Genomic DNA, 18,837 nt, shown 5'->3' on the forward strand with positions numbered 1-18,837 from the left:
GGCCCAGCCGCTCCGCGGCATGTGGGATCTTCCCAGACCAGGGCACGAAACCGTGTCCCCTGCATCAGCAGGCGGACTCTCAACCACTGCGCCACCAGGGAAGCCCTAAAATAAAATAATTAAAAAAATATATATTTGATGAGATTATGGCTGAAAAATTCCTGACCCTGAAGAAAGAAACAGATATCCAGGTACAAGAACCACAGAGAGTCCCAAGCAAGATGAACCCAAAGAGACTCACACGAAGGCTGAGAGAATGGCTTTGGAGGCGGTGTATGCTCTTACAAGAGCATAAATTGCTCTTAAATTGAGAATCCCATGAATTAGAATACAGTTACGTGCCCTATAATGGGAAGGCTCACACAAGCATAGTGCCTTCTATTTACCAAATGATTGCACAGGAAGGTCCCCGTGAGCCTCACACTTCTCAACTGAGATTACCAGGGCAGGTGCCACCTCAAAGGAGCCATCTGAGACTCACAAAGGTTAAACAACTTGTCAGGACCCAGAAGTTCTGCCACAAAACTCAACTAGTAATCCTCATACTACACCGGAACTATCTTTATACTCCTATTCTTGTCTCATGCTGTATAAAATTAAAAGAATCTCCCCAACTGTCACTACTGGAAGTGTGTGTGTTTTATTTCAGGAACTATGACATTCACCAGTATGCCCATAAAATTCTCTTAAAAGCACTAGGAATGCCTGGACCCCACTCAGAGTTTTTGTGCAGAGACGTACGGTATTAGAGAACCGTATTAGAAGACACATTCCATCCAAAAGGTACGACCTGTGCTTGCGCATCTTTCTCCACGGTCAGGCTCTTGAGAAGCCCTGCCTTGAACAACCAAGCTTCTGATCCCTGTTTTTAAGGACAAGATTGAAGCTCTGTTCATTCAGAAATGAAAAGAATCACAGTGCTGCTTCTAGACTGGTCTTCCTCTTTCTTCAGAAGGTCTGCTCACTTCATGCAGGACTGGTGGTGGTTCCAAAACGAAGTATCCACCAATCCATAATACAGCAAACGCATTAAATACCGAATTCTCTAGTTCTACCCTTGTGCTTCTGATTCAGGAGTTCTTGGAAGTAGAGTAGATCTGTATCATGTGGGGTGTAGGCACATCCACATTTACAATACTCATGAAACAGGAAGAGGTGATGAGTAGACAGTTGTAAGAATTATTGTTAGACTCATTTATCATATCCTTTATTCTCATATCAACAAACAGCTGGATTTGAATCTTGTAAAAGCCACAGCAAACCACATTCCCTTTAACTTTTTATTTTGAAATAATCACAGATGTACATGAAGGTACAAAGATAGTAGAGGCATTCACCTAGTTTCCTCCGATAGTTACATCTTACACGAATATAGTACAGTATCACTCTGTGGACACAGTAAACAAATTTGCAACCAAAATCGCTGAGACAATGTTTCTGCCCAAAAGCCATCACTGTCCTGGAGATTCCTGTAAAGGTGAAGACGAGGGAGTTGGCTACAGGCAACCTGACCATCAAATCTGTGGACCCTAACCTTCACCTAGAGAAGGAAAGTAAGATATAACGGTAAAGAAGAGAGAAATTCTCCAGGTTTCTACTCATAGTCTGTGATAAGAAGACCATTTCTATTGCCAAGAAAGCCTGGAGGATCTGTTAGCTCCCAATGACTGACATATTTCTTCTGGGGGATGCTGCAGGAGAACCTGAAGCAATGGTTATATTTATGATTTCAACTGAAATTCAATATTCTCCACTTACCATTAGTTCTCACTGAGAAATATTTACTTAAGTTTTACTTCCATTAAGAGCCTTCTAAGAGTTGAACATGTAACTCTGAAAAACCTTTACCATGTAAGAATCACGGCTAGGAAGCTCAGTGACATCTTCATTCTTCACAAATCTTGGAGATGGAAACTACTACTATTTTTATTCTAAAGAGGAAGAAAACTTAAGCACAGGGAGTTCAGTGATTTCAATAAATTCACACACTGGTGAGCAGCAGGTACGGGGACTTCAACTTCGCGGAGACGGTAACAAAGTATAGTATTTAACCATCATGAGATACTGAAGAAGAAGTTTAGCTACGTTCTTCCAATAATCTAGACCTATATTTAGTTGTTTTCGTAACTTGTCAGCATGTTTTAGATTAGTGGTATGTTATTTTGTAGTTTTGGCCGTGACAAGTTTCCATTTGAGTAAAGATTTTTCTATATGCCAATACCAATTATGCATCAAGCTTTTGAGATCTTAATAAAATGCAGATGCTCTGACTGCAACACAGAATAACAGGAACCTGGCCCATGACCAATTCGGATTTAATGACTGTAAGACTGCGTCAACATTAGTATGGTAACAGAGAGGCTCTTTACGCCATGAACAAAACTGGGTGGCACCTATCACTGGAATTGAACAATTGCATGATACCCTAAAGTGTGGTACATAAAACACTACAATACAATAAATACCCTACAATACAATAATACCCTAAAGTGTGGTACAATAAAACACTACAGTAGGGCTGCAGGATACGAGGTTAATGTATATATACCACCAATGAACAAGTGCAATTGAAAATTAAAAACAAAAACCAAAAATAAAGGAAAGAAAATTTAAAACAAATCACTTTTTACATTAGGACCGAAATTTTTAAGAAGTTCCTTTACAGGTGTAAAGTTCCTTTACAGGTGTGTTTCATCATGGCAGCACATGAGAGGTCTGTGATGAAGATATGACATCATTAACAGATTCTGAACCTCAGATTAAAAGTCACTAAAAATGGAGCCTTATCAAGAAGGCTTATCTAAGAATAAAAACATTTCATAACTTGGTAAGTGGGCCTTTTCAAACATCCTTGATCCTTTGACCCCCCCTGCCACCATCTCATGAATTTTAAATGATTTTAACTTTTAATTACTCTGCAGAGTGTAACATGATTTGACTAATCTTCAAGAAGGACTAGACTTAGTTCTCCCTACTAATAATTCCCTGATGCACGGTACATTCTGAAACCTGCTTAAACAATTCACCTCACTCATTATATTTGTAAGGGTTTTCTCCATCATGAAATCTTTGGTGGTCCTGAGGCCAGGTCATTTCTTGAAGGCCTTAATATATTCTCCTGTAAGGTTTCTTTCCAGTATAAATTCTCTCATCACTCCAAACATATGAACATTTAATAAAAGCCTTACCACACACTTTACATCTGTATCTTCACTCCATGTATATTCTGGTGTCTGTTGAGACTTGAGTACTGCTTAAAGGCTTTGCCACACTCGTGACACTTGTAAGGTTTCTCCCCAGTATGAATTCTCTGATGAACTGTAAGGCTTGAATTCTGACTGAAGGCCTTGCCACATACATGACATTTATATGGTTTCTCTCCAGTATGAACTTTCTTATGTTGAGTAAGGTTTGAGCTCCCAGTGAAGGCTTTGCCACACTCATGACATTTGTAAGGTTTCTCTCCAGTATGGATTCTCTCATGGCCCCAAAGGTGTGAACGTGTGGTGAAATCCTTCCCACACTCATTACATTTATAAGGTTTCTCTCCAGTATGGATTCTCTTATGTTGAGTAAGGTTTGAGCTCCCAGTGAAGGCTTTGCCACACTCATTACATCTGTAAGGTTTCTCTCCAGTATGGATTCGCTCATGACCCCAAAGGTGTGAACGTATCATGAAGTCCTTACCACATACGTTACATTTATATGGTTTCTCCCCAGTATGAATTCTCTGATGCCTTGTGAGGTTTGAGAGTCTGTTAAAGGTTTTGCCACACTCACTACATTTGCAAGGTCTCTGTTCAGAATGAATTCTTTGATGATTAGCTAGGACTGAGCAATGGCTAAAAGCCTTCCCACAGTCATTACATTTGTAGGGCTTTTCCCTAATATGTGTTTTCTGGTGTTGTATAGGCAATGAAGGATGCGTTAAAACCTTCCCATTTTTATTACAGATGTTGGTTTTGACACTAGAAGGACTTATTTGAAGTGGTGAAGCTGAGGAACAGTTTTTGATAGACTTCTCAATGTGATTACATTCGTAAATTTTCTCCTCGGCTTGAAAAATCTGCAGTTCAGCCAAATGTGAATGAAGGCTTAATCCAAGCCTGTTTTCCAAACATTTCAAAAACTTGTTTCCTGAAGAGCCTACGTTACTTTTTAGTTCCTTATTCCTCATATATGACTTGTAATACTTGTAATATTGAGACATACTTCTTACAGAAACATTCTGCTTTAAAGGAAAATTATTCCAGGATTTATGATGCTGTTGATCTCTACTACCAGTGAGATTTTTGCAAGGGGTTGTAGTCACTCCTTTGTAACTTTTTTCTTCATATTCCCTCTGATTCGCAAACTTGTGCATATTTTGCTGGACTTCACTGAAATCAAAATCATGACTTACAAGTCTTTCAAAAGCCAATGTCTGAAATAAGTCTCCATTATTAATGTCCTGTTTTGGTGATAATTCTTTGATCACACATCTGGTAGACATATCTGTAAGATATAAGGCTTCCTTTTAACCAGATTGGAAGATAGATATTTTATGCTGAAAAATATAATATTACACCAAAGGTAAAACTCACAATTAACAGACTTATCAAGCTTTACAACCATGGTCTGCAAATGTTTAGGAACACAAATGAATAAGATTCCTCTAAAAAGAAAGGGTGATTACACGCAATTCAAATTATTTTCAGGAAAGCCTATTTTCAAATGCTCTGTTATCAAAAGTTACAATAACCTTGAAAGAAAAGGAATTTCCCCACAGGCACCCCAAAGCACACACCAACTCATGGGAGGCATATAACTGTCTAACATTTGAAAAATAAAAGATATTAAAAATAATCACTGGGGTCCAGTGGTTAAGACTCCACGCTCCCAATGCAGGGGGCACAGGTTCAATCCCTGGTAGGGGAACTAAGATCCCACATGTTGCATGGCGGGAGGAAGGGAGGGAGGGAGGGAGGAAGGGAGGGAGGAAGGAAGGAAGGAAGGAAGGAAGGAAGGAAGGGAGGGAGGAAGGAAGGGAGGAAGGAAGGGAGGAAGGAAGGGAGGAAGGGAGGGAGGAAAAGTTTCTTAAGAAAATTAATATTGAAAAAACACTACTGAATACTTGTATACAACACTAAAACAACACTGTAAGAACAGCAAAACATTATTTTGAATACTTGTTATACAACTATACCCATGAAAAACAGGCATACTGCAACGTAACGATTAGTTCACTGTGCTTATATTACATAACATATGCTAAATATTAATTATCTGTTAATCAAAATAAACAGTAACAAACATTTTAGTAATGTGAGACAAATCCAGCCATAAATCATAAATAATAAGCATTTACATTTGTTAAATACACACACACACACACACACACACACACAGTGTATGTGGAATTCTAAAGAATTCACCTATAAGACTAAAAGAAAGAACGTATTTCAGAAGAAGCACACAATATGAGAACTGGAAAATATGTTAAAAATCACTGATTTTGAAATAAAAGGTCCAGGTAAATATGTAATATTACAGAAATTAATGGGGAAATGTGACAACAAAACTGACAAAGCAGGGAACGCCAAATGTACTTCTCTGTACAAAACAAGAAATGAACTCACAAAAACTGTCAGAATCAACTTTATAAGAACTCTGGAAATTAATCAAAGGATTCCAGCTACCAGGAACACTCTTAACCAAGAAAAAGGCAGCTGTTTTTATTTACCTTGACCCATCCCTGTTCCTCAGCTAGACAGTGGCCTTGAAGATGAGAGCCCACAGGCTGGTACAGGTTTCCAGAACCAGAGGTGACAGAACAGACCTTATAAAGAATTTCAACTGGTTGGGTTTTGGTTTTTTGGTTTTGTTTTTCTTGTTTTGATCTGCCTGATGGATACCTAAAGGACTGGCTCAAAGTACTTGCAAAACTATACCTAGGTGGAACTGCTAACCCGAGGGCTTGGTCAAAAACATTTAAAGGTAAATATACTAGCCACTCCCACCTAGGGCAAGGGATAACAACTTGGGCAAACAATGGACAAATCGAAAACCCTGAGAAAAAAGTGGGGAGTGAGTTGTACTGGGAATTAAGGACTTTGAAAATCTCCCACATATTCCAGGGAATCTAGATAGATTTGGGCATGCCTAGGACTGGCAATATAAGAAAAGACCTGAGAAGCTCCTAAGCCCTCATGTCCAGCTGAACATCAGATTTTCTGCAAGAAGTGAATGCTAAGGCAGAGTTAAACTCCTTGCCTGAGTGTTTAAGGAACTCTCCAACAGAAAGAGCTCATCTACAAAGAATATAAGGTGGTTTTGTTTTGGTTTTGGTTCCAGGTGTTTAAGGAAATCTGTCAAATCACTAATTGACCAATAAGTCAACAAAGACTTCAGTGGCCACACACAGCAATGAAAACACATCACACAAAATTAGTTGAGAGAAATAAAGACACAACAGCAGTCACAAGAAACAACAACAAAATCCAGGGGGGTGAGCATGGGGGGAGGAGTGGATTATGATTTCCAAGGTTTCAACATACTCAAAATATCCCATTTGTTAAACAAAAGGTTACAAAGCAGGCAAAGTAACAATAAAGTACCAATATAACCCATACAGAAAAATGAATAAATAAATAGCATAAATTGTCCATAATGGAGCCTAAACTTTGGACTTAAACAACAAACACTTAAAATCAACTAATTAAGCTAAAGGGAATGATGGACACAGAATTAATGAAAGTAAGGAAAACAGTGTTTAAACAAATAGAGAATATCAATAAAATGATAGAGATTATAAAAAGAAACTAAACAGAAATTCTGGGGCTGAAAGGTAAATTTATCAAAATGAAAAATTTCCTAGAGAGGTTCAGCACCAGATTTGATTAGGCAAAAGGGAGTATCAGCAAACTTATAGGTAGATCCGTCAGAATTAGCTAGTCTAAGGAGCAGAAATAAAGAAAGACTGAATATAAATGAACAGAGCCTCAGAGACCTGTAGATACCATCAGTGGACGAACATACGAATAATGGGAGTCCCAAAGAGAATGAGAAAGAAGGCAGAAGGAATATCAGAATATGGTCAAAAATTTCTTAAATGTGAGTAAAGACATGAACCTGCAAATCTAAAAACTGAATGAACCGCATGTAGGAAAACTCAAAGAGAATCACACGATAACAAATTATAATCAATCTGTTAAAAGACAGAGGGTGGGGGCTTCCCTGGTGGCGCAGTGGTTGAGGGCCCGCCTGCCGATGCAGGGGACACGGGTTCGTGCCCCGGTCCGGGAAGATCCCACATGCTGCGGAGCGGCGGGGCCCGTGAGCCATGGCCGCTGAGCCTGCGCGTCCGGAGCCTGTGCTCCGCAGCGGGAGAGGCCACAACGGTGAGAGGCCCGCGTACCGCAAAAAAAAAAAAAAAAAAAGACAGAGGGTAGGAGAGAATCTTAAATGCAGCAAGGGAGAAGGTAGGTATTTGTCATATACAAAAGATACTCAGTAAGATTAAAAGCTGATTTCTTGCCAAAACCATGGAGTCCAGAAACAGTGGATGACGTATTTGAAGTGTTGACAGAGGAAAAAAAACTGTCAGCCAATTCTATCTCTAGAAAAACTGTCTTTTAAAAATGAGGGAGAAATTATGACTTCCAAGATAAACCAAAATTGATGGATTTTCTTACGACTAGACCTGCCCTATAATAAATAAAAGAGAGAACACTTCTTTTTTTTTCCTTTTCCATTATGATTAATTACAGGATATTGAATATAGTGCCCTGTGCTATACAGGAGGACCTTGTTGTTTATCCATTCTATATATAATAGTTTGCATCTGCTAATCCCAAACTCCCAGTCCATCCCTCCCCTACCTCTCCTCCCCCTTGGCAACCACAAGTCTGAAAAGAGAGAACATTTCTTAATTCATTCTATGAGGCCAGCATTATTCTGATACCAAAGCCAGACAAAAACAGCTCAAGAAAAGATAGTACAGACCAACATATTTTATGAATATAGATGAAAAATCCTCAACAAAATACTAGCCAACTGAATACATAGCATATTAAGATTATATATCATAAAAAAGGCAGCCTTGTTCCAAGAATTCAAGGGTAGTTGGTTCAACATATGGAAATCTATCAATATAATAGCCCACATCAATAGTAGGAAGGGGGGGAACCTCCATAATCATCTCATTGTATACAGAATAGATATTTGAAAAAAATCCAGAAACCGTCATGATGAAAACAGCCAGCATACAGAAAGTGAACTTCCTCAACCTGATAAAGATCATTTATGAAAAACTCACAGCTAATATCATACACAGTCAATGATGAAATAATAAAAGCTTTCCACCTAAAATAAGAAATAAGACATGATGCCCACTTTCACCACTGCTATCCAGCTATTCAGTGTTGTACTGGAAGGTCTACCCAGAGCAATTAGGCAAGAAAAAGAAATTAAAAGTATATAAATTGGAGAATAAAAAGGAAAATTATCTCCATGAGATGACACAATCCTGTATCACGAAAATTCCATAAAATACGCACACACACACAAACAAGACCTACTAGTCTTAGAAACGATGTCAGCCAAGTTGCAGGATACAGTATCTACATATGAAAATCAGCTGTTTCTATACATCAACAATGAACAATTTGAAAAAAATTTTTTTAAATAATTCCACTTACAATAATATCCAAAGAATAAACTACCTAGGAATGAATTTAAGCAAGGAGATGAAAGACATATAGACTGAAAACTACAAAACATTGCTGATATAGATAACTATTAAGGACCTACTGTATAGCACAGGGAACTCTACTCAATACTCTGTAATGGCCTATATGGGAAAAGAATCTAAAAAAGAGTGGATATCTGTATATGTGTAACAGATTCACTCTGCTGTACATCTGAAACTAACACAACACTGTAAGTCAACTATACTCCAATAAAAATTAAAAAAAACATTGTTGATAGAAATTAAAGAAGACCTAAATAAATGGGAAGACACTCCATATTTATGATAATATTTACCAATATGGTCTATAGATTCTATGTAAACACTATCAAAATTCCAAGAACATTTCCTGGAAAAATGGAAAAGATGATGAAATTCATACGGAACCGCAAAGGGCCCTGAACAGTCAAGACAATATTGCAAAAGATATGATATACACAGAATAGATAAATCCACAGAGACAGAATGCAGGCTGGCAGTTGCCAGGGACTGGGGACAGAGGAAAATGCTGAGAAACTGCCTAGCAGGGAATGAATGCTAATCATACTTTTTTGAACAATAAACAATGGCATACACATGCAATGAACACTGTTGCAAGAACAACAGTTTGGCCAACGGTCTCACTGATATGTGGTTATGAACTTGCAATTTTCTCCCTAGAATAAATCCCTGTACCTGAGACAACCCCAAATCAAACAGGATGATCGTTAGTGTACTTAATCAACATTGCCACACTGCCCTTCAGAGACACTTTTGTGATGATCCACAAAACCCAGGAGGACAACTGGAACCATTTGTGTCAGGCTCTCATGATACTTTCTATCTCAGCATCCTGGAACATGCTGACCACTCTACTCAGTTACTTCAGAGGGCACTTGCCCATGAAGCAGGATGATACTGTAACATCTAAATCAAAGCATTCTCCACTCAGAATTTTACCCAGTGAAACTCCTCGTGGGAGAGTTCACTAGAGCTTCTCCAGCACCTAAAGGGTGGGTTATCACAGCAGAAAACAGAGAATAACATTTCAGACACCAAGTAGGTGTATTTCAGAAGCAAGTTTCAGAGGCAAAATCACACACACTCAAAAAAACATGGAAATCAGGTAGAGCCCAAGTTTTTCCACATTTGCATACTAAGTAGGCACTGCAAGAGAGAGAAAAATAAAAGATACGAGAGTAAAGCAAGGGATTCAGATTTTGTGGGATGTTGAAATGGGCCCTGGGGTCTGCCTACAACCCCCAAAATGTGCCTGAGATATGCCCCCCCCCCGAAGGACTGGGGATCAAAGAAAGGTTCTCTCTGCCCACTGTCTTTACAATACTGCTGAGGAACAATCTCAAAAGATTCATGCTAGTCCCATGATACATGCTCCTAAAGGCAAAAGCAGAAACGAAGAAACGTCTGAGGCACCTGAAGGGGCACAGAGGGCTTGAGACAGGCCCCTGTACTCGCCTGGGGCCCCAGATGCAATGGATGAGCAGCCCGTGTCCCCCATCCCCAAAAGAAGATCTCTCATGTATGTGAAATGGGGATGGAAGCTAGAGAAGGAGAGGAGCCGGGACAAGGGAGACCTCAGCTTGATGTGTGTGGACTGAGAACTGAGTCTAGAATGAGAGGCTGGTCCCCCAAAGTCCAAATACAGAAACAGTCACAGACGGCAGGTAACAGAAAGTTGTGAGTCAGGATAAAGACTTTGCCTTTGTCTTTGCAATGAGATGGAATGCAACTGGGACGGGAGGAAACTTTTAAGACACATGAATAAGAGGAGGGGAAGTACAATTTCCTTCGAGAGCTCACAGCAATAAACTTCTGTCTTCCCAAAGACCTCTCACATTTAGGAAGAATTTCCTAAAAAACATTTGATGAAGTAGCCGCCTCTTTGCCGTCTGAGTTCTTCCGTATGTTCGTATCGTTGATACATTCCCGCCCACCTGATTTTTTCTTTTCTCTCTATTTTCACCTCACTCTTCAGAGGCCAGGGCTCTCTCCCCTGCTCCAAGATGAAAATAATATTCACCTCAGAAAGACAGACTCCTGCTTACGTGAAAAAAGGTGAATGATGTGCTGTGCCTTTTCCGTAATATAATTCCAGCCCTTTGCCCAGCTGAAAAGGACAATACAGATGGGATAGAATAGTATTTCACAAATTTGTTCAATGACGGTCTTCTTCCAAATGCTTAAAGGATATTTTAAATATACAGATATGTAGCTTTCTTCCAAGAACTACTAAACCAATAGTACAGAAGTAAAAGCGGGCAGATGGCTTAAAATTTCGCCATAAGATTTTGTGCTTACTCAACTTCCAGAACCACCACCACCTAGCATGTCGTGGACAGATCAGCTGAAGAAAGAGGAGGTTTAAATTCCAGACACTCCATTATAAAGCCCCTCATTTCTGAATCAACGTGGCTTCAACCGTAAGTGAACAAGGCAGGGGTTCCCAAGAGACTCAAGATAAATGCAAAGACACCCGAGGGCAGATCCCAATTTCTGGAGGGAAACTATCCTCACCCAGGGAGACCAGGTTCCTGTAGTTCTCCAACATCACGTCCCTGTACAAGGCCCTCTGAGCAGGGTCCAGGCATTCCCACTCCTCCTGAGAGAATTCTATGGCCACATCCCTGAATGTCAACAGTGCCTGAAATGAAAACACATTTCACCAAGGGGCCATGAGGAGAGTACTTATCTTCACAGAAAATGGGAAGTGGAGAGAGGTGCCAGCATCAATTAGATAGAAGTGAGTGTCCTGATAGTGCCACAAAGAGAATCTTGAACAATATATCCCTAATTTTGCTTTATTACACTTTTCTATCAGAGAATATCAAATCTACTAAATTACTGAGGAATTTAAAATTGCATGCAAAAAAAAATATATATATATACACAAATGAAAAAAATTCAACAAAGCGTTGTCTATACACAGGTTCCAGACATTATACTCCAAATGATAACTAACTTCCAGATGAGGTACAGTAATGTCTTTAGGGATGACAAAGTCCACAGTAGCTTTAAAGAAAGGTGAGAACTGAAAAAATGGGATAATGATAATTACAGTAACAACCAAAAGTTACCATACAGTAAGCGTTACTCCAAATGTTTTATAAGTATTAACTCATATAACAACATAGCATCCGATTTATTCCCACCTTACAGAGGACCCAACTCTGTTATTCAACAGCTAATAAATGGCAGCCATCACCTGAACCAGGTGGTCCAGCTTTAGAACAGAACCTACAGCATCATACATTTAAGTATCAGATATGACATTAAAAGTACGATGACACAGTTGTTTCCTAACTGAGAAAACCTGAAACAAGTTCAAGGCTGAAAACACGGAACTGGCTGAAAGGTCAATACATATACACGTACACACACATGCGTACATACAATGAGCACTGTCCTTACTGCTCTTAACTCATTAACATGGCACGGTAGGAGAAAACTTAAGGACGTGGAAAGCATGTAAGACACACTTTCAAAGTTAAAATAAATATAAGACTTATTTATGAAACGATGGTGTTGTTTATACACACCATGGGTTCCTGCTCACATACACAAGTGGGTGCCCTATAAACATACACACCAAAGTTAACTGAGATAAAAGCGGTAGTGTCTAAAATGACATTTTAAAAATACACCTTCATTTTCTTTTATTTTTTACTTGTGTATTTCAGCATTTTTGGTACAATGAACATGTCTAAATTGTACTAAATTTAATTAAGATTGTCAACATTATTCTATAGTAGCCTGGTTATTAAAAAACACTGCAAAAATTGAGAAAAAATACATCAGAAAACTTAACTTTGATCTCCATAAATACATAGAGTGTGTAAAAATACAGAAGAGAATCTGTGTGGCGATGAGAGAAGATTGAAGGAAGGCCGTGTCCAAGCGGCCAAGGGGCGAGTCCAAGCAAACCTGTCAGGCAGGATACTTGAGAGTGAGAGATTATCAAGTCCAAATGGCATTTCACGACAGAGAGGACTGAACAGTAAACTAAGAATATGATTTTACCTGAGAAAGAGTCATTCCTGACTCCTTGTCCTTTCCTCTTCTTCCTCTTCAGGGCTTCTTTCTCAGGCAAGGTGAGCCCTGAGATGTCAATCCTGAGTGTCAAAAGATGCTGTTTAATGCTTGGAATCGACACACCCCCTTCCTGTACCACAACCACACACAGGGAGGACCTCAGCATGTGGAACAGACGGTCCTCTGCTGTAAGGTTTTTGACCCCTTTCTTCAGAACTCACTCCCCTCCTGGTTAAGCCACACACAAGCTGCAGCAGTGGGGACCTAGGAAGGACTGACCCTCCCCTTCAGGTCAGAGACCCAGTCCTGACCGAAGGCCATGCAGAGGACAGCACCCCCTCCACCCCTCTAGTTTAAGGGCTGGTCTCAGTCCTCAGAAACAGATGAGCCAGAGCCCTAGTGCTCAGGGCTGGATACAGATTCGATCACCTGAGACTACTTAGTCAGCCATGACCTAGAAGAAAACTCTACGGGAACTGGGCACAAAAGAGGTATCTGAAAATGGCTCGGCAATCTAACGGAAAGTCAGGGTTGAGCTTCATTCAGAGGGGTCAACCCCAGCACACCTCCCACTCTGTGGCCCTGCTCTCTCCTCGGGCCCTGCCCCTGTATCTGGACAGTGGAAGGGGAAGGAGCAGAGAGAAACACACAGAGCAGGCATTACAGGCTAGGGCGGGGGGAGGAGTGTGGCTGTAAAGTTAAATGAGAGACTCAGAAAAGGTCCCACTGAGAATGGGGGCAGGTGTGTTATCAGAACAAAGATCTGGGGGAGGAGGTTCACCACTTGCATTTGAGGGGTCAAAGAGTTCTAGGAATCCCTGAGGCAGCGGTGACCCTGACTCCGGGAAAAGCAGAGACATCTGTGTGGCTCAATCTCAGTGAGAAGGGAGGAAACAAGCAGGAGATGATGTCACACAAGTACTGCAGGAAGCAGATCAGCAAGGCCCGTGGTCTTCAGACATTTTTCTACCCCATCCCAAGTGAATTTTGGAAACTATGTATTGTCTCATCCACCTTAACATCTAATTCTTTTGTATCTCAAGTTAAAACACATATGAATAATATAATATCCTGTATATTTGAAAAGCAGCCAAGATGGTCACACTGGCCCCAGGAGGTATGCCACAGCTCTTAACGGAAATGTGCAGGGCTGTAGGGTCCAGGAGCTAATGTCTGCACGGTGTGGCAAGAAGATGCCTGTGAGACGCGCCAGCAGGGATGTGAAGGGTACCGCTGGACAACAGGAGTCTGGAGTTCAGGGCTGAGGTCTGAGAAGGAGATGTGGAACTGGGAGATGTCAGGGTGTCTAAAGCCATAAGATAGGATGATGTGGAAAGTCACTGAGTGCGGCCAGAGAAAAGGTCCCAGATGGAGCTTGGGGCCCTGCCCCCATCAGCGACCAGGGGTTGAGGCAAAACCAGGAGAAGAAAATGAAAAGTGAGCAAGGAGAAAAGAAAATTGAAACAGATGGCCAGACTTAAAATGGTAGTTTAAGTTTATCTTTAAATACTGGGATGTCCTGCAAGCCATGAGAAAAAAAAGAAAAAAGTGTTTAACGGAAGAGGGAGTGATCAACAGTTGCTGATAGGACAAGACAAAGACTGTGAATTAACCAGTGGGTTTAGAAACAGGGAGGACATTACAGCCTCTGACAAGGAATGTGGGATGGTAGATGGGAAAGCTTGATTGCATGGGGTTCCAGCAACAGCTGGAAGCAAAAGCTGATGAACTATGTTTGACAAATGGTGCCATCATGTCCTCTTGCTTGAGGACTAATCACTGTTTATCTTGAGAACATGTACATAATGGGTTGTGTCTGCTTGGCTATAAAAAAGGGTGAGATTTCTTTCTGCCATAGCAATCTTTTTGGTGGAGTCCCTGTGATGCGGGTATATGTCCAGAAGTGCAATTGCTGGATCACACGGTAATTCTATGTTTAATTTTTTGAGGAAATTACCACTGTTTTCCACAGCTTCTATATCATTTTATCCTTGTAAACAATGCACAAAGGTTTCAATTCTCCACATTCTCTCCAACACTTGTTATTTTCAGTTTCTTTTGATAACAGCCATCCCAATGGGTGTAAAGTAGTACCTCACTGTGGTTTTGATTTGCATTTCCCTTACGATTGGTGATATTGGGCATCTTTTCATGAGCTTATTGGCCATCTGTATATCTTCTTTGGAGAAATGTCTATTCAAGTGTTTTGCTCTTTTTCAACTTTGTTTTTCAGTGGTAGTTCTTTATGTATTCTAGATAATAATTCTTTACCAGATATATGATTTGCAGAATTTTCCTCTTATTCTGTGGGTCGCCTTTTCACTCTGTTGATAGTGTTCTTTGATGCACAAAGTTTTTTTATTTTGATGAGGCCCATTTAACTATTTTTTCCTTTGTTGCCTGTGCTCTCTGGTGTCACATCCAGGAGCCTGGATTTTGTCCCAAAGGCAATGGGAAGCCAGCAGAGGGGTTAATGCCAGGTACTGAAATGGTCTAACTTCAGATTTACTTCCGATGCAGAGACAGAATTCTGAGACAGACTCTGTCTCTGAGCCCTGTATCTTTCCTAGTAGTTTTCATCATCGTTGTTGGCCTGGCACTCTTTTAAGCTTATAATTACAATGGATACCCTCTTGCAGAAAAATGCCACATAGATATCCATACAATATTGTCAATCATTTTAGGGATCGCTGTCATTCAGCAATCCTGATCTTGTTCATCACCTCTGTGTTGTAGGTAGGTTCACTGAGGCCCAGAAGGGAAGTTACCTTGAGAACATCTGAGCTGAGTGAGAACTGCATGTCACTGAATTTTGAAAGGGTGGCCTAGAAGAGACAGTGAGCAGTTTGTCCTTATCATCTCATTCTCCTTTGAAAAATTCCAGGATCATGTTTAATACACCTGAGCAAAAGACACCTCTTTTGTGGTTTTAATCACATTGATCCCAAGCATTTACTCCCTCTTTTGCAGAAAATCACAGTGAAACACTGAAGAAATATAAAATGATGAACACAGATTTTGGTGCTGAAACTTTTAAAGAGGGTTAGCTATGGAAATAGGATCAGTGCAAATTTCTTTACCATGAACAGATGGGCTCTGTTAGAACAAAGTTTCAAGTCGATCCAGCCCATACCTCATTATTTTCACAGAATGGACAACAGGGACTTGAGCAGAACATCTACTTTGTAGCTCACAGCTCACTAATTCAATAAATCACACAAAGGGGACAAAAGAGGCTGCTGAATATTAGACTAACTCACTAAACTAAGTTCTAACCATTAAGATGCTAGACACCCTTACCAAGTATATATTGAAACAGTCTAAAATTATTTACTAAGTACTACACAATGTTTCAACATATGACAAAGGGTAGAAAGAATGCAGTCTTTATAATCTGAACTAGACACAATATATTCAAAAGGGAAAACAATTTGGGACTTTTTTTTTTAATCTAATGACTTCTGGGGTCAAATTTTTTTTTTAATTGAGACTACCTAATATTTAGAATAGGATGATGACAGCTGGTTATCACATGTCACCGAAGCTTATTTCAGAAGCTGATGATTATTTACAGAGAAAGGGGAATTCGGTATACTAAAATTTACCTCAACACGCTTTTTAAAAGAATGAATTAAATGTAAGAGGGGTGCAAAAATGTATGTCCATTTAAAAGAAGAAAAAGCAACGGTTTTAATATTCCCTTAAAAAAACACCACGTAGTAACGGATTCAGTAATTTCTTGTCCCGGCTCACCTCCCTCACACCATTCCAAGCAAAGATGGCAACGCACAACTCACAGACAAGTCTCCCCTCGTTGTCAGAGTAAAGGGCTGCAAATGGAAGCTACACTGTGAGGCGAATAATTATAAAATGCACAAGCCTTATAAACAGGAGTTTTGCAACTCTCATTCTCATCTGTAAAATTAAAACAATTAAGCAAATTTTAAACTAAATATATTACAAAGCCACAAGGCAATATATCACACCTTAGCTATATCCCATCAAGTCACCACTCACGCAAAATCAGGTTCTCCTTCTTTCACTCTACTCTGTATTTCTGTTAATCTGTTTATGTCTCCCTTTCCTTGTTTCTCTCCATCGTTCTCCTTTTCTGTGTTTCCTCTCTCACTCTCGCTGCTCTTTCTCCCCTTTTCTCTATTCCTTTCCTTACACTTGTTTTGCACAAGGCTTGAAACCTATTTCAACTTCAGTTTCTCCTTCTCCCCAGTCTGTTCCCAATCTCTAGATATGTCTGCCTTTTTCTCCCCGCATTTCTGTGTTCCCTCTGCTCTCCATTACATTCTTTCCTATTACACCACCCCTGCTCCGCCTCACTGCATCCCTAGCTGGCTAGGTTCTCTCAGCGCTGTTTCTCACTCTGCCAACCCTAAGCCCTCGTTCTGTCCCTCCACTCAGCTCCCACAACTGTTTTTCTCCTAACCACTCTGTCTGAAGTGCCTTGACCTTCGTGGCTGGAGCTCCTCCCTTTCCTCTGTGTTTCTATTTTCTTTTCTCCTCTTGCTACTTTGCCGAGTTATTCCCTTTCACTTTGTCTCTCTTCAAGTCCTTCCCAGATCCTCTATTTTTGCCTTTTCTTTATGCGCCGCCCCATTGATCTTATTCTCCCTCTCACTTTTCTATTTCTCTTCATTCTCTCTCTGTCTCTCTTTCTCCTGATCATCCTCACTCCCTTGTCCGGCCGCTTTCCTGGTCTCCCCTTTGCAATCATCACTTCCGCAAAGCACCAGATCCCCGCGCGGGGGAGGTGACTTGCTCTTGGGGCACCCCGAGTTCTTCAGTCCTAAATCCCATCCTTCTGAAAAGTGTGCTCTTCCGAGACACTGGGCTTCTTATTAAGGGGGGCGGGGGGACGGGGGGAGGTTCCCAGGAAGGCGGTGGGGTCTGCTGAATCCCAGGGCCAGGGAGAAAGCCAGGCCTCTATGGGCCAAGAGGGACGAGGATGAAGGGAGACGCGCAAAGTGTTTGAATCTATCTCAAAAGTCCATCTGCCATGACGCTGAACAGCGCGGGGCGGGAGGAGTGGTCAGTGAAGGGTTTTACAGGACAACAACGCGGCAGGCGGGTCTAATGGCCCGAAGGCCCAAAATCCATGGGCGGGGAAGGCCTCGGAAATATTTTAACCGAAAATGAACGCGGACCCCCAACCCAGCAGCGAAGCGGTCAGTCTTCGGGAACTCTCACCGGGACGCCAGAACTTACCGAAGGTAAGAGGCACGGGTGCAGGAATGTTAACGTCCGTAGCAACCCCAAAACTCCAGGCGTATAGGACTGTGGACTGAGACGCTCAGGTTTAAACTCAAAAAGACGAAAACTCACAGACGCCGACCCGACCTTAGCCCCAAGCTATCCTCTTCCGGTCTGCGAGATACTGCGCGTGCGCGCTTCTTTCGGGGAATGCTGGGGGCGGGGCCTAGGCGGAGCTCCTTCGGAAAGGGGCGTGAATGGTGGCCAGGCGTAGGCGGGGATCGCGGGGGGGCGGGGCGGAGCCGCGCCGGGGCGGGGCAGGGGCGGAGCCGGGGCGGACGGAGCGCCCCTCGGCAGCTCCCTAAGGGCATGTTTTCTTTCCGAGTTTGGATCACTTTGAATTTCTTTCCTGTGCCGCGGAGCCGGCCTGCTCCTTGCCTGTTTTAAGTCGATGTTTCAAACAACTTAAGGGGAAAACTTAGAGTTGAGAGGCCACTTGTTGAAAGCTAAGATGTTTACGTTTTAAGTAGTTGAAAACGAGTTTAGTCAAAAATCGTTTTTGCAAAGGGGTGCCGGGTCCTGAGAGAGAGACGAGGCGGACTCTGCGGTCTGGGAACCCGGACCTGGATTCGGAGTCGATGTGGGGAGATAGTTGGATCCAGGAACGCCTCCTGCAATTAGAATTTAATTTAAGCCATATAATTAAGCAAGGAGTGCAGTTGTCTGTGCAAGAAATGCAAACTTGAATGTGAAATGCAAAACTCTACGGGTGGGAAATGGGCCACTTCGTACGGACGTCCATCAGAACGTCATATCCATTTACATTCCCCATTCACCCTGTGCTCAGCCCTGTGCTCAGTTCCAGAGGCTTTCAT

At 41.3% G+C, this 18,837-nt stretch overlaps 1 protein-coding gene across 4 annotated transcripts in view; it reads right to left on the reverse strand.

The window, feature by feature from the left end:
- Positions 1-18,145, reverse strand: part of LOC116743801 (zinc finger protein 677-like) — a 132,096-nt gene extending 113,951 nt beyond the window's left edge. The window contains exons 1-4 of one of the 4 annotated variants that reach the window (XM_032612808.1): positions 17,978-18,120; positions 12,746-12,837; positions 11,243-11,369; positions 1,212-4,494 (exon numbers count right to left, since the gene is read on the reverse strand). In XM_032612808.1, the coding sequence (XP_032468699.1) occupies positions 3,197-4,494; positions 11,243-11,369; positions 12,746-12,760 (1,440 nt within the window). In that variant the 5' untranslated portion in view covers positions 12,761-12,837; positions 17,978-18,120 and the 3' untranslated portion in view covers positions 1,212-3,196. Of the gene's footprint in view, positions 1-1,211; positions 4,495-11,242; positions 11,370-12,745; positions 12,838-17,977 lie in introns of those variants that run through there. The other 3 variants (XM_032612809.1, XR_004346899.1, XR_004346900.1) reach the window with 3 other exon arrangements.
- Positions 18,146-18,837: the final 692 nt, after the last annotated feature.

Source organism: Phocoena sinus, chromosome 19 (genome assembly GCF_008692025.1).
Source record: "Phocoena sinus isolate mPhoSin1 chromosome 19, mPhoSin1.pri, whole genome shotgun sequence".
In the NCBI taxonomy this organism is placed as follows: Eukaryota; Metazoa; Chordata; class Mammalia; order Artiodactyla; family Phocoenidae; genus Phocoena; species Phocoena sinus.